Raw genomic sequence first — 22,042 nt, 5'->3', positions numbered from 1 at the left:
CTACTCAACCCTCTCTTCTCACCCCTCTTCAAACAGAGCAGCTCTGTGTTTATGTCATTCTGCGTAAACTTTAAAAAATTTCACTGTTAAAACTACTGCCTTCAAGTATTTGCCTAAACACAAGAAAAGGCAAAGTACTTTCTTATTTACAGCATATATTTTCTTCACTACCTCCAAATGAATGACCATAAATCTCAAATACCTGGAGCAGAAAGACATTTCATGACAATGTAATCCCCCTTCCTAAGTTTGTCTAATTTTCATGTCTTCACATTTATTACACTGGTATAAAAATTCACATATTTGAAAAACCCACAAATACTACATAAAAGAATATTTTTATTCTACATCGGTGCACAGAATATGACGTTACTACTTATGAATGACTTTTGGGGTACATAGAAATTTCATGCTCAAAAGGTACTTACAGAAGGTTTAAACAGCTTTCTATCAGAAAGGAAGGCTTCCCGAAATACTTTTATAATCATATTTAGTTCCCGTAGATACTGCCTTTCTTCTGCAATTTCAGTTCTGACGAGGTCATAATAATTTAATTCACCTGAAGAACTAGGTTCCTCTTCACAAAGAGAAACCAGACCTATGTCATCCTGATCAAACATGTCCATCAACACCTGAGAAACAGAAATCAATAATATAAACTCATTTTACTTATTTTTACAAAACTGCCTCAAAATTAACTTAGAATTAACACATAAACAATGAGTGCTACTCATAATAAGGACAATTTAAATGAGAAAGTTCAGAGTAACATAGAAATAAGTTGAATATTTTCGAACAAAAGAAGAAATGTTCAAATAAAAGTATAATATACATATAATGCGTGCACACACAGAGTAAAAAAGAGCATACCATTGGAGAAAACAACAGTAATGAGCCCAAATCTAGGCTCAGGCACTTACTCGCCTGTGATTATGGACAAGTTATTTATCTTTTTTGAAACCCAGATTCCTTTCTTTTGATGGAAGAAATCAATACATAAAGCATATACTACCATACCTGTCAAACAGCAGGCGTTCGACATGGTAGTTCGTTGCCCTATTGTAAGGAGGGGAGTATATGTACACTTGGGTAGAATTAGAGGGAGAAAGAAGTGATACTACTGTAGGGGCACACGACAGATAGTGTGATCTGTACTGATACATATTTACTATATCAACAATTGCTATTATGTTCATTTGTTAAACCCAAGTATCCCACAGATACTTAAATTGCTAGAGTGATAATTTCCCCTTTCAGAAAATAGTAAAACTGACACTTTGGACTTAAGTCAACCAACAGACAAGAACTGTAGAACAAAAGGAATAGGAGAAAGGTGACCATAAATTTTAGAATAATTACTTTTTTTTTAAAAAAAAAAGGAGAAAAAAAATGGGTCTGGTTAATTGGATACTCGAGACTCACTGAAAACTACTTTCGTAGCGTCTGGAAAATAAAATACGTATAATTCTGAATAGCAAGCTCCAATAAGTAAAACAATCTCAAGGCGAGGATAGGAAATTCTGACAATACAATAAGAGATAATATTCATTCATTCATCGTGAAAAATATTTGTTGATCACCAGAAATGCTGCCAGGTGTTCGCAAAATATGTAATGAACAAAATAAACATGTACCTTGCCCTCTTAATCTTTTAAATGAGGCAGAAAAGAAGAAGGCATGTAGAGAAACCAATTTGGCTGCACAGGGAATTCACTGATTCTATTTTATTTCAAACAGACAGGTGAAATAATGGGAGGCACTGTGCCGACCTAAAAGGATTATGTACTCTAGAAAAGCCACGTTTTAACCCTGATCCATCTTGTGGAGGTAGCCGTTTCTTTTAATCCCTAATTCAACACTGCAGGCCGAAAACTTGATTATATTATCTCCATGGAGATGTGACGCCACCCATTCCAGGTGGGTCTTGATTAGCTTACTGGAATCCTTTAAAAGAGGAAACATTTTGGAAAAAGCCTGAAAGCCAGCAAAACCACGAGAGCCCACGCAGCAAGGACCTTTGGAGATAAAGAAGGAAAACGCCTCTGGGGGAGCTTCATGAAACAAGAAACTGGGAGAGGAAACTAGCAGATGTCATCATGTTCACCACGGGCCTTTCCAGTTGAGAGAGAAACCCTGAACTTCATTGGCCTTTCTTGAGAGAAGGTAACTTCTAGTTGATGTCTTAATTTGGACATTTTATAGCCTTCCCTTAATTTGGACATTTTCAGGGCTTTTCCCCTTTTCAGAAGCCATTCCATTTCTGGTATAATACATCCTGGCAGCTAGCAAACTAGAAAATAAGGCATAGTACATAAAAGCATACAGAAGACTTACCACCCTCTTTTCTCTTCCCTACCAGAAATAAGAGTACTCTTAAATTACTCTTACTTTTACTCGTATTTACTTCTCAAGCCCATTACACTATTTAACCACTCTCACTAATGACATCCTAGTGTCAAATTTAACGCTTTGTTTAGTCTTGTTTCCTCTAGTTTTTGACACAACTGACCATCTCTTCATGTTAAAACTTTCTTTTCCCTTGGCTTCTATTAAAGCATTTCATCAGTGGTGCCTACTTCTCTAACACCCACCGCAGGTTCCACTCTTGGGCTTCTTGATACCAAAAGTCTTAAATTCAAATGCTAGAGGGGTCAGAGAAGTAACATGGGACAACAAGCAGCAGCAATGGGGTTTTAGGCAAACTGGAAGGTTGTATACCCAAAAAGAGGATGGGTACTGCTGAATGCCAGCAAATCTCTGTCAAACCATTTGATTTTCTAATATGAAATTTTCAGATTTATAACTATAAATAAATGGCAAATAATTCAAAATTTTAAGAAAGAAAGCTAGAGGCTCTATTCACTATGGGGCCAGAAGCTTGAAACATACACTATACTCCAGCGTGAGCTCATCTACTTACCTAAAGTTCCAACTACTAATTATGACAACTAAATGTTTAATTCTAGTCTCAATATCTCTAGGGATTCCAGTCAAGTTTTATCAAAGACTTGGTAGAAGATCTCTCCCTGACTAACCAAACCTATACATCTACGCTCTGCCCAATCACTAATAACAGTTACACCTACTCAGTCTCTGAAACTAGAAAACTTGTCATTACGCTAGACTATCACTTCTCTTCTGTATCAAATCATTCATTCAATCATGTTGACTCTAACTCAGAAAAACCTCTTAATCTGATTAGTTTTCTCCATTCCATTCCACGCTTTGGATTAGGTTATTTAGCAATCAATACCTTTTACAAGGAAACACAAGTCTTACAGTTTTATCTCCCTGCTACCAGTCTTTCCAAACCCATTTCCAAAACTGTGTTCCTAGAAACAAATTTATGTCATACCCTACATAAAACCTGATGCTAGATTTTCATTGCCTTCAGAAGAAAATCCTAATTTCTGTCATATAAACTATTCATAATCGGACCCCAAACTACTTCCCTAACCTCATTTCACATCACATTCTCAAAACCCTTTCTTCATTATCTCCCCCATGCAATTCATCCTCTTGCCACTGAAAACCATGACTTCCCACTCCCAGACATTTTATACCTCTAAAGTCAAGAAGTCTAAATCAAGGCATACACTTTGATTAAAGATGCCCCTTCTGTCTAGAATATCTTTTCTCTTATCTCCCTTCCTTTCCAATCCTAATATTAATTTACCTGACAAATTCCTACCTGATTTTTGATACTTAGCTCAAACATGATTTTATCTGTATCGTTTTCTCTATTCCCCCTGACTCACCTACCAGTCTTCCCCACTTTCGCAATCTTCTCTCCTTCCTATGAAGCACATAATTTGAATGCATTGAAATTTCTGTTCATACCTGTTTCCCCCCATAAGATAGTAAACTTCTAAGGATAAAAATTACGTTTCTATCCCAGAATTCACACCACCTGAGACAGAGTGGATGCCCAGAAGATACCTGTTTAAAGAACATACATTTGTTATATACATTGTAAAGTATCAGACTTATAAAGAAGGCTAGAGACGCAGAGCCTGTGGGAGTGCACGGATGGAGCCTGGGACCAGGAAGCACAATGCCGACCTGCTGCCACAGCTCTTAGTGTGCACACAAAGGGCCCTGTGCCTTAGACCAGCACACACCAGGGTTTATGCTCTCCAGACCGGTGCACCCACACAGCTACCCCCTCCCTGGGCGCTGGGCATCCACATTCACAAGCATCAGCATAATATCCCCAATCTGCGCCTATACCTGCCCTGAAACAAATAACAGCACTGAGTGCTCCACCCCATGCCCTGCTCCCCGCTGTGCAACCATCCTGCAAACACAGGCCTTAGACTACTGAAAGAAATCAACTCCCAAAGTAAATCAATCAAGTCATTCACATGCCACAAAGACAGGAGCAGATCAATAAGCATATCACGATAGACAGATACAGTCCTGCCTAATGACCAAATTAAAACACCAGAGGAGACACAGACCTTGGAACAACTAATCAAAGATGTTCATACAACTCTACTTAATAAAATAAGTGGGATAGCAAATGACATAAAGGAGATCAAGAAGGCAGGAGATGAGCACAAAGAGGAATCTGAAAGAATAAATAGAAAAACAGCGGATATCACAGACATTAAAGCCTCTATCAACCAAATAAAAAACATACTAAGGGCACACAACACACTGAAGAGAGAGAAGAAAGAATAAGTGATATAGAGGATAGGATACTTGACCTCGAAGACTCAAAGGAACATATGGCAAAAAAATTGGAAAAAATGGAACAGGAACTCAGGGAAATGAGAGACAAAACAAAGCGTACAAATATAAGAATCACTGGTGTCCCAGAAGTAGAAGAGAGGAGTAAAGGGCTAGGAAGAGTAGTTGAGGATATAATGGGGGAAAACTTCCCAACCCTCATAAAGGACGTAAATATACAAGTCAAAGAAGCCCAAAGAACTCCAAACAGAAAAAATCCAAATAGGCCTTCCCAAGGCACATATTAATCAGTTTCTCAAATGTTGAAGAGAAGCAGAAAGCTTTCTCTTCCCGAAAGCAGGAAGAGAAAAACAATCTACTACATACAAGGGAAATCAAATAAGACTGACTTCAGACTACTCAACTTGCACCCTGGAAGTGAGAAGGCAGTGGTATGATGTATTCAAGATCCTGAAAAAGAAAGATTTCCAGCCAAGAATTCCATACCCACCCAAACTGTCCTTTAAAATTGAGGGAAAGATTAAACTTTTCAGAGGCAATGAAGTCCTGAAAGAACTGGTCAACAAGAGACCTACTCTACAAGAAATACTAAAAGGAGTTCTGCCAGCTGGAAAAAAAAAAAAAAGACAGGAGAGGGAGGTCTGGAGGACGGCATAGAACTGAAGAGTACCACTAAGGGTAATTTAAAGAATACAAAGAGAAGGAGGGCAAAGAATATAGAGATCTGACAAATAAAATAAAAAAGATAAGATGGTGGAATCAAGAAATGCATTTTCAGTAGTAACTTTGAATGTTAATGGACTAAACTTACCATAAAAGACAGAGATTGGCAGACTGGATTAACAAACATTAACCAGCTAGATGCTCCTTACAAGAGACTCATCTTAGACACAAGGATACAAACAGACTGAAAGTGAAAGGATGGAAAAAGCTTTTCCCTGCAAGTTGTGACCAAATAAAGAAGACTAAAACTCAAATTACTTAAGGATCATAGAATAGGTTAGGACAATAAAACAATTTTTTGGTCATGTTCATGATAAAAACAATAGAGGAGTAGATGAAGTATAGCAGGAGTTGAACTCTACAGTTCTTTCCTGTGTTCATCTATTTTCAGCAACCTCTGAAGAAAGGTGTCAGAAAACCTCATATTGCCAAAAGATGCTTTTATTTTAAATATAAGAAAAAAGGCTGATTCTTAAAGTCCTTGTCTAACAACTTATATAAATATCTAGAAAACATTTATTTGGATTGTTCATTAAAAACATGGTTTGAGGCCACAGGTGAGGGTTGTGGACGTGGGAGAGGCCGACGGAGGCAGGGGTGCCCAGGCTACAGGCTTCTCTGGGGAGTGGACCAAGCGTCCCAAATCTGTTGTGTCCACGACCCCACTCGTCTCCTGAGCTCCAGGAAAAGTGGAGTGGTCTCCGGCAAAGAACCTGGGGATGGCCTAGGTATAGTGTGGTCACATCTGGGCACTACATGGCCTCTCTTGCCCCAGGCAAGTGCAGCGAGTATGGACACAGTGAGTTTGGACGCAGCAAGTGGGGACAAGTGGGGCCTTGGAGAGGCGGCGTTTTGTGGGGAGCTTCGGGGTCTGCCCAATTGCACTGTAAACAAACAATGCTGCCCTGTGGAAACGCAGTCATGTAGTGTCGTGGGTGTGGTTTTTGGCCATTTGTGGAGGGGAGTGGACGGTGGGCCTCCCTCGGGGGCCTCCCTCGGGGACCTCCCAGCCTGCCCTCTGAGGACGTGCTGCAGTCTGGTGGTCACAGAAGGCACCGTCAGAGATTTGCACAGTGGTTGTCCACGAAACTGTAACGCTGTAGTCCACTTAGGGGATTGCAGCTCACAAGCTTACGTCTAGAAGTTAGTGAGAGTAATTTAATAATTTCTTTCTATTTTTTTTTAAATTACAGTGCTCTTTCAATCACCCCATCTTAAGTTCTTCCCCCTATACCCTTAATTTCACAAATAATCTGCAGAGGTGTTACCTGGGCCGTGTACTGTTCTAAGCCCCAGCACACAGCTGTGAACAAAGCAGATGTTTTCCTCACCTTGAATGAGGGTTGGGGGCGCTTTGGGGGATCAGGTGTGTCCATGAGGTGGAAGAGAGACATAATAGGTTACCTAACTAATGTGTTTCAGACAACGACATCTGAGGTAGTATCTGGGAATAGCACAACTTTAGGATGCATGTTCAAAAACAGCACTCTGAGGAGAGGAAGCCTAAGTGGAGCAGGTGCAGCGTGGTGAGCCCAGTGCCCTGCCTCTGCCCTGCCTCTGCCCTAGTCTGAAAGGGGCTGGAGAAGAGACAGGCTGCCCAGCTTTCAGTCTGACAGTGACCCCAGTGGGCACTGGGTGCTGCCAGGCAATCACTACCTTCGTGTAGTTCACTCACTCTCCCACTTTCCTACGCCATTATTGAAGCTTCTCTCCCCTCAAACTTTCCATTTTTTCCCTCATCCTCTCTCAGCTGATGACTTTGTTTGTTTCTCAGAGAAAATGGAAGCCATGAGAAGAGCTTTTTCACATCCGCCTACTATCTGCATCTTTTGCCCATAAACTCTTGTATATGCTGCCCTTTGCCTTTTACTGTCATTGAACTGTCTGTGCTCCTTTTCTAGGCTGTCTCCTCCATTCCTGCACTGGTTTCCTTCCCATCTTGCCACTCAAAGGCATTGCTCCAGTAATTCCCCACCTTTAACTGCTTATTCACAACAACGTATGAACATGCTTCAACTTCTCCCATCCTAAAAATAAATAAATAAATAAAACTCAATTCCACATGCTCTTTCAGCTATCACTCCATTCTTTGTTTCACTAGATAATAAAAGCCCTTGAAAGACTGGTCTGTTATTTCTTCTACTCTTCTGTATCCATACCAGTGAGACTTTTCTCCCGCTTCCCCTTCCCTACTACGACAGCTCTTTAGATATTGATGATGGTTGAAAATATAGTGATCACTATTCAGTTTTTACCTACTTGAGCAGTATCTGACACAGCTGATGGGCCCTCCTTCTGGAAATGCTTTCTTCACTTGAATTCCAGGACATTACCTTCTCCTGATTCACCTCCTACTCCTCAGCAGTTCTTTTTAAGTCCCTCCTGCACGTTACTGCTCATCTTTCTGACCTCTAAATATGGGTGTGCCCTGCATTCTGTTTTTGGCACCTTTGTTCTTTTAGCTGCTCAAGATAAAACTTTGGAACCATCCTTGACCTCTTTCCTCTGACCCCCACTCTCAGTCCATCAGTCAATCCTGTCAGGTCTACCTTAAAATATATCAGAATCTCACTACTTCCCAACACCTCCAAAACCACCCTGGACCAAGCCTTTACTTTTATTTCTTTTCAATATAACCTTATTGAGATATACATTCGCATACCATCTAATCCATCCAAAGTATACAATCCCTGGCTCATGTATCATCATGTAGTTGTACATTCATTTCTACAATCAATTTTAGAACATTTTCATAATTCCAAAAACATAAAAAAGAACAACACCCAAAACATCCCATACCCCTTTATCCTCCCCCTTTATTCATTCATTCATTCATTCTGTCTTTTATTACTCATATGCCCATACACTGGATAAAGGGAATATTAGTCATAAGGCTTTTACAATGACGTGGTCACAAAATAAATTCTAGCATCGTATTTAATTTGTATGTAAAGGTGTTATGGACTTGGGGAAAGTTATGTGATTATGAGGAAGTAAAGGAAGGGACCTTAACTTTCATACTCTATATTTCTATATTTGACTACTATATTTGTAGACTAATTTGTATAATTAAATATTTTTAAAGAAACATTTTGATGGAGAATTAATTCTGATGTGCTTTCAAGTGGATACATTTTGTCCTCAATTTCAAATTGTTTCACTAACTTTAAAAATAATCGCCTTTTTTCTTTTCATCTTAGTTGTGAGATATATTTTTAGAAATAGAATTTAAACAAATAATTTTGAGTTAATGATTAAAATGAAGAGATGTTTTGTTGAAACTAATTGTCTATACTATGTTTAATACTAGGAATATGTATTTGAATTTCTATTTCACTTGTTGAGGTGCTCTGATTTTGAGCACTATGAGACATTTGAATCAGTCATCTTATTTTTTTCCTTTTTAGCAATAAATACAGTTCTAACAATTGATTTATTATTTGAAGTTAATTTAACAGTGTACCTTAAATAAAACCTGAGAACTTGACTCAGTTCTCAGGTTTTGACTGCAAAACAAACAAACTAAAAAAACATGGTTTGAGAACTCTTGAAATAGTGATCACCAGAAATTGGTTTGGATTTACTAAGATCATACCATTTCACACTACTCTTATTACTAAAGTCATATAATAGGGCTTAAAAATAAAGTCATCTGGATTTTCAGCTAAGCATATGAGAATCTCTTGTGACAAACTTGGGATCATGATAGCAAAGTATGAAACAAGCATTGGCAAACTATGGCCATGGACCAAAATCAGCCCACTGCCTGTTTTTGTAAATAAAGTTTTCCTGGAACGCAGCTATGCTCATCTCCTTATAGCAGCTTTCATGATACAATGGCAAAGTTGAGTAGTTGTTAAAGAGACTGTATGGCCTGCAAGTCTAAACATTTACTCCTTGGCCCTTTACAGATAAAGGTTATCGACCCTGAATCAAACAAGAGGTGCTACACTAGCCAAATGAAATGCCGCAATAAAGAAACAACTTCTCAACCTAGAAGGATACCCCTAATAATATGTCAGAAACCTCATTTTTTATTTTGTCTTTTTCAATATTTTGAATAAAAAAATTTCAACTAAGATAAACTAAGCTTCTCAGATATGGATAAATGTATCTATATTCACCTAAAGCTGGACAAGATGTCTAAAATGCTGAGTGACAGAATTTGTTTTTAAGAATATTATTTTGATAGGCTAGAACGTAGCCTCAGTATCAGAAATTTTCTATAATGAGTTCAAACTTACATTAAAAAAATCAACAATACAAGTGGAAGAAATCAAAGATAAAACTCAAACTCCTGTGAAAAGGTGCTAGGGAGCTTAGACATCTGCAAAACTCATTAAGTAAACAGATACATCGGTGTCAAGAAAGTTAATGATGAAATTATAAAAGAGCAGCCCATAGAATAAAGGAGGTAAGCATTTCATTGCACACAGACCAAATCTGGACTGTGACTTTAATTTTAGAAATCACAGTCTAGGGACAATATATAAGGGGATCTAAAAACCATGTCATATGAAGATTTTTTTAAAAAGTCTCAAAAGGTAAAGGTTTAGGATATGGAAACAGGCTTTAAATAACTAAATGGTTTATTCTGAGAAAGTCTGTCTTATTTAAGGTAGCCTAGAAGACAGACTAGAATTAGTGAATGAAAGTTAACAGAGATGCCTATTTAGGTTTGTATGAGAAAAAAACTTCAACTAATAAGAATTAAAAAAAAATTTTGAATGAAATGTCCTGTGAGAAATGAGTGCTCCAGTACCTAAATGGAGGTTATGTGATCACCTGTCAGTCTGTGATGAGAACTTGGTCGATTCTAATTCTGAAAGCATGTAGTTGTTGAAAATTTAACTGTTTTTTCCCTTTAAAAAGAGTCATGGAAAAAAAAAAAAAACTGTCCACTTGGAAGAACTGGAGAAAGAACAGCAAAAAAAAAAGAGTCATGGAAGAGGTAAGTCTCAAATACATTATAAATACATCCCATTTCCCCAACAATTCTGTTCAAAGGCTACTGGGAAGGGGAAGGGGGAGGGAAATAAGGGAGGAATCCTGCAGGGCAGGGTGGGGAGAAGCTGTGGTGGCCCTTTCGAAGCCCTGGGACCTGAGTGGAATAAGGGGATGTCCTCAGAGGGGTATTTACTGGTACCGGATGCTGAAGGCCAGCTCAGGTAGGGAGACTGTGCACATGTTAGGGTAGCTGGGTGCAGGGTGCTGGAGCCCAGCTGGGTAGGGAGTACTTGCATGGGAAGGTGACTAGGATGAAGTGTCAGAACCCCAAAAAGTGAGGATGGCATCCACACTGGGGGAATGAGGGAGGCAGTAGTAGAACAAAATTGGGCTGTAGAGCTTGAGTAGGGAACAGAGGGTACATTCAAAGGGGGAGTTTCCAAGCTAAAACAGAGTTAAGGAGGGGGAAAATGGCCTGGCAGTAGTGATAAGAGATTGGTTTTCTACAGGGAGATTGATAAAATGAGAAAATATATCAAGAAAAACAGGAGCCAGGGTTCTCACTGTCAGAGAAGAGAGTTAAAATATGAATAGGGGAGGCTAAAATGAGCCTTGTGGAATTGAATTTGGATTGGAGGTATCAACAAATTCATATAAAGATAGATATAGAAATAAATATAGATGTATGTAAGCACATGTATTTGGCTATACATTAAATTATAAACACACCAACTGCAGAAATGTATATACATATGTACATATTGCATAATTCTGGCCTCAAGAAACCAAAGCAGTCACACAATGGTGATGAGCTCATCCTAGCACCCATATGCTGATATCTAAATACTATTTTCCACTAAAAAGAACCAGGATTTCTAATTTGCCATTAGAGAAATGGTTAATTCTAGGGCTTGAGCAGCAGCTAAAGAACAAGTCAAATCTGGATATCTTGTATCAAAAGAAAGGAAGTACTAAAATAATAGAGAAAGAAAAGCCAATTTGAAGAAGCTTCCATTGGAGAAAACTGGGACAATTTTGAGCATCAAAATAAATAATGACGTAATGATTATGGTGCATTAGATAAAATAAGAATCCGTAAGTTTACATTTAAGTAAACAAATGAATTAGTTGAAAATGTGTTGAGAAACAAGATGTTATACAGTCTCAAAACATTACACAAAACATTTATTAATTACAAAAAGGAAAAGAGTTTAACACCACTGAATTGTACATGTGAAAGTGAATAAAATGTGAAATTTTAGGTTATATATATGTTAACAGAAAAAAACCCAACCCATAGAACTGTACAACACAAAGAGTGAATTCTAATGTAAATTATGAGCTACAGTTAACAGTGTAATTATAACAAAGTTACCATACTAATGCAAAATGTTAATAAGAACTGTAGGAGTGCAGATAGGGAACTCTGTACTTCCTGCATAATTTTTCTGGAAATTTACAACTGTTGTATATAAGAAAAAAAGTGAGGAAGAAATTAACTTCCCAGCAGAGAAGCTTGGCAGATAATCTAGAGGTCACTTTGACCGTCAGCAGTAATGGGATAAACCATGTTAGAGATGCAGTAAGAACATGGCATCACGCCTCTGACCCATAATATAAATCTAATCAAGAGAAAATATCAGAAAAACTCAAACTGAGGGCCTTGTAAACAATAACTGGCCTTGTAATCCTCTAAGGAATCATGGTCACCAAGAGTTAAGGAAAAATTGAGGAACTGTAGAAAAAAAATACAAGAAAACCAAATAAAGCACATGATTCCCCACTGGCTCATTTTACTATAAAGGACATCACTGGACAACTGGCAAAACTTAGGTGAGTTCTGAAGATTAGATAGCATGCTGTATTTCAATATTAATTCCCTAGACTTTGACTGTTATACTGTGGTTATATAGGAGAATATTCTTGTCAGTAGGAGACACTAAACTATGTTGACAACTTACTCTTAAACAGGGAACACAGAGTACTTTGTATTGTATTTGCAACTTTTCTATAAGTCTGAGATAAATTACAAAGTAAAAACATTAATATGTAATTATAATTTTAGAAGCAAAACAGAAATAAAAAGGATTCCTAGTAGGAAATGTAAGTGTAAAATTAGTTTTGAAATTATGGCATAGTAAAATGGATCTCAATCCTAACTGTACATCAGAATCCACTGGCATGCTTTATAAAAATAGTGAAGCTTGGAGACCCAACTAAGATCAATTAAATCAGAATTTCTGGAGGTAGGATGCAGGCATCAGTATTCTTTACAAGCTTTCCTAGTAATTCTGATGTGCAGTCAAGGTTGAGAACCAGAGGAATATGCCAAGCCTTACCCCCCAGGGACCAGCTACTCTGAAGTCTTCCTGGCCTCCCCCATGCCACAGCTGACCATTTTGTCCACTGAACCTTGCACTTATTTCTATAGCAGTATTTATTACAATGTGCTGCAATTATGTGTCATAATACTTTTATTTCCCACTAAAATAAATTCCTTCTAATACAAGGATTGCTGTCTTATTCAGTGTTGTATCTTCAGTGCTCAGTGCAAAGGCTGGCACAAAATAGACACCCAAAACTACTGATTAAAATAGCAAGGGAAAAAAAAGGAGGAAAGACAGGAAGAGAGGAAAAAGTAAAGAAAAGAAAAATTTTAAATGACTCAATTCCTTCCCTAAAGGAGTTCATAGCCAGGAAAGAAGACAGATACATAAGTAAAAAATATCAGAAGGGGGTACTATAGCATTGCAGTCTCTTTTTCTAAGTATGTCCCACTAAACTATTATGTGAAACTAACATATGTTTTTCAAAATTATTTCTCATACTTAAAAGTATCTGAGTAGAACTCTGTATACTCTCTAGAAATATAAATCCCTTAATAAATTATCTTCTTAAGCTGGATTCAGGTTTTGGATTTATTTTCTGTAGGTAAAACATTCTTGATAGAAAAAAAAAAGATTCCTACTCTGCCATATGTGAAAAAAAAAACAACTGGAAATATTATGGCTAGTCTGTAAAGCTAGCATTTTATCTTCTAATTCCAGGAATTATAAATATTACTAATATAATCATGCATAAAATGATGGAGGCAGAATGACATACAGGCACTATTATTCAAGTAGCTTTAAATATCTTTTAAAACTTACCTTATCTGCACACATTGACACTTTAATGTCCTGCTGAGAGATTTCATAATGTCGGATATTAAAAACATAATTACCAGCCAATTTTAGAATATCAGCTGAGATATACTCTAGTACCGCCACAATATACAGGGAGACGTGGTAGTCCACTTTGTACCCTAAAACTTCCTGTGGGAAAAAATACATCATTTAATTCCAAAATATGACACTGTAAAGTATCAACCACTTAAAAACGTCTCTTTGACATTTTAGCTTATGGAAAATTTCTATTAAAAAATTCATTAATGGTGTTCAAATAATGGGATACTCACATGGAAAAACAATGAAATGTGGCCCCACATTACAGCATACCCAAAAAAAAAAAAAAAAAACCTTTCTATAAATCAAAGATCTAAACTTATGGTTCCTGTGCTGGTTTGAAACTATTATGTTCCCCCAGAAAAGCCGTAAAATATTTCATCCAATCCTGTGCAGACAGACCTATTGTTGGGTGGGAGTTTGATTAGGCTGTTTCCATGGAGATGTGACTCCACCCACTCAAGGTGGGTCCGGAGACCTTTAAGAGGGAGACATGTTTTAGAGAAAGCACTGATGACTGGAGAGCGGACACACAGAGCAGATGCTTGGCGACAGACCACCCCAGGATATGCTAAGCAAGGGCTCACAGAACCCGAAGGACCCAGAACCTGGAGAGAGCTGAGAAAAGCTAAGAGATGGAATTCAGAGGAGTCAAGACAGGATCCACAGACACTCAGAGAGAGAAAGCAACGAACCAAGAGAGAGGAGCCAGTCAACTTCACCATGTGCCTTCTCATGTGACACAGAAACCTTGGACGGGATCGGTCTTCCTTGAGTGAAGGTATCTTCTTGTCGACTACGTAATTTGGACAATTTCATAGCCTCAAAACTGTAAATCTGTAATTTAATAAATCCCCTTTAAAAAGTCAATCCATTTCTGGTATACTGCATTCGGTAGCTTTAGGAAACCAAAACAGTTACCATAGGATACAAAACGAGCCTTCTTTAGTCCCAGTATTAAAAGCTTTTGTTTAAAAGAGGTATCTAATCTTGCAAATCTGCCTGTCATATCAAGCAAATAGGTAATTAATTCTAATGTAGAAATCTTGGGCTGGACTTCACTGAAAGTCTCTTAATATATTACCCAAAACCCATCTGACAAACATCTTCTCTCTTTAAGAACTATGCTTTAACCAGAATTCTCTAGTTAAAGTGGTTCCTATTGAAGGGATAGTATATGTATGGCAGACGTGGGGAGTTTGGGGAATTTGTACAAAGGGGTCTTCAAATCCGTGTATGCCAAGTATTTTTTTTATAGACTAAATAATATTACCTAGCCTACTTTTCAAGTGTAAATAAAGGAATCTATAATACATAGAGATTAATTTAAAAATAGTTGTGAATTTACAGTTTTTCATATTATATATATTTTTAATCAATATGAAGGTTGAGAATCTTTGTCTACTATACAGTAATCAGTCAGGGGTGGCAATCATTGGAAGATTCTACAAAGATGCATTACTACAATCATTAACTTGTACTATTATTTGAAAGACAATTTGATTTCATCACAGTATATTTATTTTGTGCACGCAGTAAGAAATATGTACACATGTATGTTTGCATATAAATATGTGTATGTATATGTACAGACACACATGCATTTGCACACATATTAACACAGACATGTGTAACCAGTCTGAGAGTATTAGTAGACCAGAAAAGCTGTTTTAATCCTGGTTCAATCTTGTGAGGGTAGCTGTCTCTTTTAATCCTGATTCAACACCGCAGGTCAGAAAATTTGATTAGATTATCTCTATGGAGATACATGCAGTTAGATGAGATGTGACTCCACGTATTCAAGGTGGGGCTTGATTAGTTTACTGGAATCCTTTAAAACAGGAAAGACTTTAGAGAAAGTTCAGAACCAACAGAGAGAGCTGATGCAGACGCATGGAGAGCAGAAGTGACAGCCCACACAGCCAGAGACCTTTGCAGATAAGAAAGAAAATGCCCCCAGGGAAGGTGTTTGAAACCAGAAGCCAAGTACCCCAGCAGATGCCAGCCACGTGTCTTCCTAGTTGACAGAGATATTCCAGACCCATCCGCCTTTTTGAATTAAGGTATCTATCCCTGGACGCCTTACTTTGGCCATTTTCACAGCTTAGAACTGTAAACCTGTAACTTATTAAATTCCCTTTTTAAATGCCATCCCATTTCTGGGATATGGCTTTCTGGTAGCTTAACAAACTAATACACCATGCTAAAAGAATAGCATGTAAATAAAACAAACATACATAAATAAAGTATTATTTGTTACAAAGAACTCCCCCAATGTTTAATATTTTTACTACCTTCAATGAAGGATGGATTTTGTCCACAGGCAGTAAGAGAGGATTCCTTCGTTTTCGTTTCTCTATGGCAGACTGTGCATCAGCAATAGCCCATTTATCAATTGGGTGAGGAAAGGTCTTTTGAACTCGTTCCTGTTCAAATCATAGCATTCTGTTGTAGTACTAATGTTCATAAAAGTGCTCATAAATAGAAAGTTCATACAAAATTCAACTTTATCACCATCCTTTGTGACATAATATGTTCTGATGTCTGTAATAAATGAATTCTTTTGGTTTAAAAAAAGATCAACAGAACTATCATGATTTTCTGACATAATTTCTATGGGTAAAGAGAAGTTTAAAGTTAAGAAAGCCTCAAGAATGAGCATAATTAAGATGGAACTAGGAACAGGAAAAAGTAATACTATATAAGAGAGATTAAAGCTAACATGAAATAATGTATGAGGGATTTTATAGTAAGTGCTAAGGTTAAAGTTACCTATCTAGCACAAATTGTTAAATCATTACTAGTATTATTATGCAGTCACTCTCTCCTTTTGCTAATCTTAGATCTTCAAATACAGAAAAGAATTTAGAAGAACAGATATCACGTACCTCTTGGCAGACCAAGCAGGTGAGGAGTTGAGAATGGCTTAAGGAAATACAGCTCTTTGCAAAAACAATCCAAGCCTTGTAGGTTGCCATTGTGGTCCATTTAATTTAAATTTAACCACTGGCATGAATGAGAACTACTGGTAACTGAATCAAACTCCAATCTAGCAGGGTTTCCTATTTTTTTAATTACGTTTTCAGTTTTTTGTATATTTAGTTACTTAAAAGTATGTTTTATTATATTTATTTAATGTTCAAATCTTATAGCACAGAATAGGAAAACAAATGATTTAATTCTAAGAATCCCCCAAATTTTAATAGCTCATTCACTCCAAATTAAGATTTTCCATTATATTGGAAGTTGTCGCCTTATTACAGAAACCATCCTCAAGGAAAAGGTGATGTAAACCATATACCACAAACGTAATTTTTTGAAAACTGAACAAACAGATATTTCTAAAAACCTAAAAATACTCCCATGAAACAGAAGCAAAACAAAAAATTGAGCACTAATTCACACTTAATTTTTACAAGTGTGTCTTTCCTTAATTATGAGCAAATATCCTTAAGATTTACACTAATCGTTGATGGAAATTTGGGCTGTTTCCAATTTTTAGCTATTATGAATAAAACCACTATGAACATTCATGTATAAGTTTCTCTGTGAACATATCTTTTTTCATTTCTCTTGGGTTAAATACCTAAGAGTAGATTCACTGGGGTACAGGCTAGATATATATTTAATTTTTTAAGAAACTGCCAAACAACTTCCAAAGTGGTTGTAGCATTTTACACTCACACAAGCAGTGGTTTATTAAGCACTCTAGTTGCTCTACATCCTCAACAAAATTTGGTGTTATCAGTCTTTTAAATTTTGATCCTTTTAGCAGCTGTAAAATGGCATCTCATGGTTTTATTTTCCATTTCCTTAATGCCTTATGAACTTCAACAACTTTTCAGGTGCTTAAAGTCCATTAGAATACATTCTTTTATGAAATTTCTATTCAAAACTTGTCCATTCTGGGGAGGAGAGTGTCATTGTTGATTGGTAGGAGATTTTAATATATTATGGGTAGAAGTCCTTTGTCAAAAGAGTACCTATTGTAAACATCTTCTCCTAGTCTGTAATGTACACTTTTGGTAGTCTCACCAATTTTATTGTTTAATATTAGTCCTTTCTAAAAAATATTTGCCTATTCAAGGTCATGAAGACATCCTCCTATATTTTCTTCCAAAAACTTTATAATTTCAGGTTTTATGTTTCGGTGTATGATCTATCTCAAATTAATTTTTGTGTGAAACAGATTTCAAGGTCTATTTTTCTTCATAAGCTTATCCACTATTTCGCAAAAAAACTTCGCTTTCCACGCTGAATTGCCTTGGCATCTTTGTAAAAACTGAAGTGACCATATATATCACACATAATTTCAATGGTTTTTGTTCACACAATAATTTTAGAATGTTATAGATGTAAATGCAAGTACTAATTTGCACAGTGATTCAGTTACTTTTCGAAATAGCAAAATAGTTTTTACCTCCACATCTTGAACAGTCCTTGGTTGAGCCATGCATAATTTATTAAGCAGTTGTAAAATCAGCTCTTCAATATAATACAGAGAATCTTCATTAGCTGAGAGATTGGGATGTACTTGCTCCTGAACCTTTAAAAAAAAAGTTCTCAGTTAAAGTATTGGCAAAAGAAAATGTACTGAACAAAAGTCAAAGAGAATTTTATATATAATTAATAATATTTTACCAGAATGGCTACTAGTATGCAGACAAGAAGCATAAAAAATGGAAAAAAATTTAAAACCCGGTATTTGATGGTCTCTATAAACTTGTATTAAACCACAAAGCAGCAGTTTTTTAGACTCCCATCTTTTGAAAATCTATTGAAAGCCAATGAACTTTTTCTTCCCTACCACCAAAAAGCATATATATACAAAACTGTCTCTATATTTTCATGGTTATCATGGATGCTTGAGGAGTCTATGAACACTGGGTTACGATGGACCTCTGAATAACCATTTTACAAACCATATACTTTATAAACTATAGAGTTGGACTGTGAAATGGGTGCTAATCATACAATGGCATACACTCCTTACTGTCACCATATGGCCATGTTGAGCTTTTTGTCATTATTAAATATCTTAAAGTTGGAACCTAGTAATCCGTCCCCCAAAATAATACAGTCTGACTGGATATCAGGAATGAGGTAAATAACAGTGACTGGCACATGATTAGGTGTCCTATAAATATTTGTTGAAAGGATGAAGGACAGAAGTATTGCTCTACGTTTTTATACTATAGTTAGAAAGATGTCAATGCCACTGACACAGAAAGAAATAAAAACCTATACTGTTCTCATAATTATTCTGAAAAAAATGGATCAGTAATTTAAAATTTTCTTACAAAGAAAAGAGCATGAAGTTGACCTTTCCATCTAAATTCTCAAAATTTAGATAAATTGCTTACTGTAGCCCCTTATATTTTCTAAGTGTATAGGATCTATAAGGAAGTCCCTCCTTTCATTCCTAATGTTAGTTATTTGTGCATTCATTCTTTTTTTTTAATCAGCCTCTTAAAGGTTTAACAATTTTATTAATCTTTTCAAAGACCAATTTTTGGCTTTGTTTATCCTCTCTTTTTAATTTGTATTATATTTTATTTATTTCTGCTTCATCTTTAGTATTTCTCCTATTTCTGCTGTTCTTTTTCTAACTTCTCTAAATAGTTACTTAATTTGTTATTTTCAATCTTTCTTTTTTTCTAATATGTATATTTTTTAAAAAATTATTTTTGTAAAAAGCCCACAAAATTTTATCTATTTTTCCAATCATCCAGTTCAAAATAGTTTCTAATAACCATCATGGTATGGTTTCTTTCTTGACCTTAAGAATTTAGAAGGATATTTAAAAAAAAAAAAATTTCATAGTGATAAGATACATATAAAAGAAAATGTGCTGTTTTAACCATTTTAAAACGTGCAATTCAGTGAAATTAATTACACTTACAATGTTGTGTCACTATCACATCATCCATTTTCAAAACTTCTTCCTCACCTCACACAGAAACTTTATACTCCGAAAGCAAAAACTCTCTATTTCCTTTCCTCCAAGCTCTGAGTAACCACTAATCCACTTTCTGTCTCTATGAATTTGACTATCTAGATATTTAATATAAGTAAAATCACACAGTATTTGTCCTTTTGTGTTTGACTTATTTCACCAGCATACATGTTGCAGCATGTATCAGAATGTCATTCCTATCTATGGCTGAATAATACTTCACTGTGTGTACACACTGCATTCTGTTTATCCACTCATCTGCTGACGGACACCTGGGTTGCATCAACATTTTGGCTGCAGTGTATAACACTGCTATGGACATGCTATATAAGCATCTACTGAAGTCCACATTTTCAACTCTTTAGGGTATACATCTAGGAGTAGAACTGCTGGGTCATATGGCAATTTTATGTTTAACTTTTTTGAGGAACTGATGAACTGTTTTCCACAGTAATTGGTGCATTACTTTACGTTCCCACCAGCAATGCTCAAGGGTTCCAATTTCCACACCAATTCCTCACCAATTCTTTTCTTCCATTTTCAAAAAATAATAGCCATCTTAGTGGAGGTGAAGTGGTATCTCACGGTGGTTCTGATTTGCATTTAGAAGTATATTTCTTAATTTCTAAACATGGGATTTAAAAAGATTTTTTTTGAAGGTGCGGGTGCATGGTCTGGGAATTGAACCCAGGTTTCACACATGGCAGGGGAGCATTCTACCACTGAACCATCCATACACCCTCTAAAAAGATATTTTTAATTTACTCTGGACTAATCACATTGTGGTCAGAAAACATACTTTCTATGATTTCAGATATTTAAAATTTGTTGAGACTTGTATTATAGCTCAAAATATGGGCCCAGATGGCTTCACTAATGAGCTGATCAAACATTTAGGGAAGAAATGGGTCAATTTTAAGCAAACTCTCCCAGAAAATAGAAAAAGAATATAGACTCCCCAGTTCATTTATTGGTTAGGCTTAATACAATAAACAAAATCAGCTCATTGAATTCAATAATATATAAAAAGATTGTACAACATAACCAAGCTGGATTTATCCCAGGAAGGTAAAGTTGGCTAAATACTGGAAAACTCAAGTGATGTAATTCATCATGTCAACAAATTAAAGGAGAAAAATCACATGATCGATCATCTTAGCAGATGCAGAAAAAGCATCTGAAAATTTCAATAGTCAATTCACGACAAAATTTCTTAGTGCACTTCCTTAATTTGGTAAAAGATATCTACAAAAAACTATAATAAACATCATAGTCAAGGGCGTACACTGAAAACATTCCTTCTCAGATCTGGAAAAAACAAGGACTTGCTATTTAATTTTTATTCTACATTGCACTGTAGAAGAAAAAGAAATGGAAGTGTAAGAACTGGAAAGGAAGAAACAAATTTGTAGATCATGACTGTCCATGAAGGAAAATAAAAACAATACACAGTTAAATTATTTTAACTGATGAAAAATTATTTCTGTGTAACAGTAACAAGCTAGAAAATAAAATTTTAAACTAACATTCCTAATAGAAAAATACATTATGTGGGAACAATCCAACTGCCCATCAACAGACGAGTGGATAAACAACATGTGGTATATACATACAATGGAATATTATGCAGCAATAAGATGAAATGATGTCCTGAACCACATGACAAGATGAATGAGCCCTGAGAACATAATGCTGAGTAAAATAAGCCAGACACAAAAGGACAGATACTGTATGACTCCACTTTTATGACCATGGTAAAGGTAAACTCAGAGGCTTATAATACAGAATATAGTGGACCTAGAGATACCTGGAAGCTAGAGATGGGTGAACAGTTTGCTAAGAGGTTGAACTTACTGTAAAGGAACAGATAAAAGTGAAGGTAGTCCACTAGTGGGTGCCTAAGTAATATTACCATTCTGAAGGTGAACATGATTGAAAGGGATTGTATAGACTCATATGTCCCACCAATTAACACTACATCCATAAATAAGTTCTTGCATGAACCACTGCAAAGGTATGAATCTTATACAAAGTGTATAATTTCAGGGTATGGGGGGAAATGTTATTGCATGTTATGGGCTGTGTTTAACAGGAAAACATCAACAGTATCGCAGCAGTATCAGGTGGACATAATCAGGGGACGGACAAGACTTAGTGGGAGGTCAGGATTTCCTATTTGGTGAGGGTGTGTTTACTGGCTATCTTTCTCTAAGGAACAATGAAATTATCTAAATTTGAGAGTGTGATTGGACTGTTGACTTTGGTATACAGATGAAGCCCCGTAGACTGAGGTGGCTGAAAGATGCACTGACTGAGAAATAGACTGGAGAACGATGGTGAAAACATGATTGAATACAGTGCTGCTACAAAAAGGAACGAAGTTGCGAGGCATGCAACGATATGATTGAACCTGTGGGACATTTGGTGAAGCAAAATAAGCCAGAAACCAAAGAGAAAAATATTGTATGGTTCCATTTAGAAAATACTTAGAAGAAAACAG

General features: G+C 36.3%; 1 protein-coding gene across 4 annotated transcripts in view; it reads right to left on the bottom strand.

Annotated features, from left to right (window-relative positions):
- The window catches only part of SOS2 (SOS Ras/Rho guanine nucleotide exchange factor 2), a 183,453-nt gene that overhangs the window by 96,047 nt on the left and 65,364 nt on the right, over nucleotides 1–22,042 (bottom strand). For 3 of the 4 annotated variants that reach the window (XM_077126808.1, XM_077126809.1, XM_077126810.1), the window contains exons 2-5: nucleotides 18,007–18,132; nucleotides 15,881–16,012; nucleotides 13,512–13,676; nucleotides 429–632 (exon numbers count right to left, since the gene is read on the bottom strand). In XM_077126808.1, coding sequence (XP_076982923.1) covers nucleotides 429–632; nucleotides 13,512–13,676; nucleotides 15,881–16,012; nucleotides 18,007–18,132 — 627 coding nt within the window. Of the gene's footprint in view, nucleotides 1–428; nucleotides 633–12,701; nucleotides 13,444–13,511; nucleotides 13,677–15,880; nucleotides 16,013–18,006; nucleotides 18,133–22,042 lie in introns of those variants that run through there. The other variant, XM_077126811.1, reaches the window with a different exon arrangement.

The sequence above is a fragment of the Tamandua tetradactyla genome, chromosome 14 (genome assembly GCF_023851605.1).
Source record: "Tamandua tetradactyla isolate mTamTet1 chromosome 14, mTamTet1.pri, whole genome shotgun sequence".
NCBI lineage: Eukaryota > Metazoa > Chordata > Mammalia > Pilosa > Myrmecophagidae > Tamandua > Tamandua tetradactyla.
Note: the sequence above shows the minus strand (reverse complement) of the source record. Positions and strands in the feature narration are given on the sequence as shown.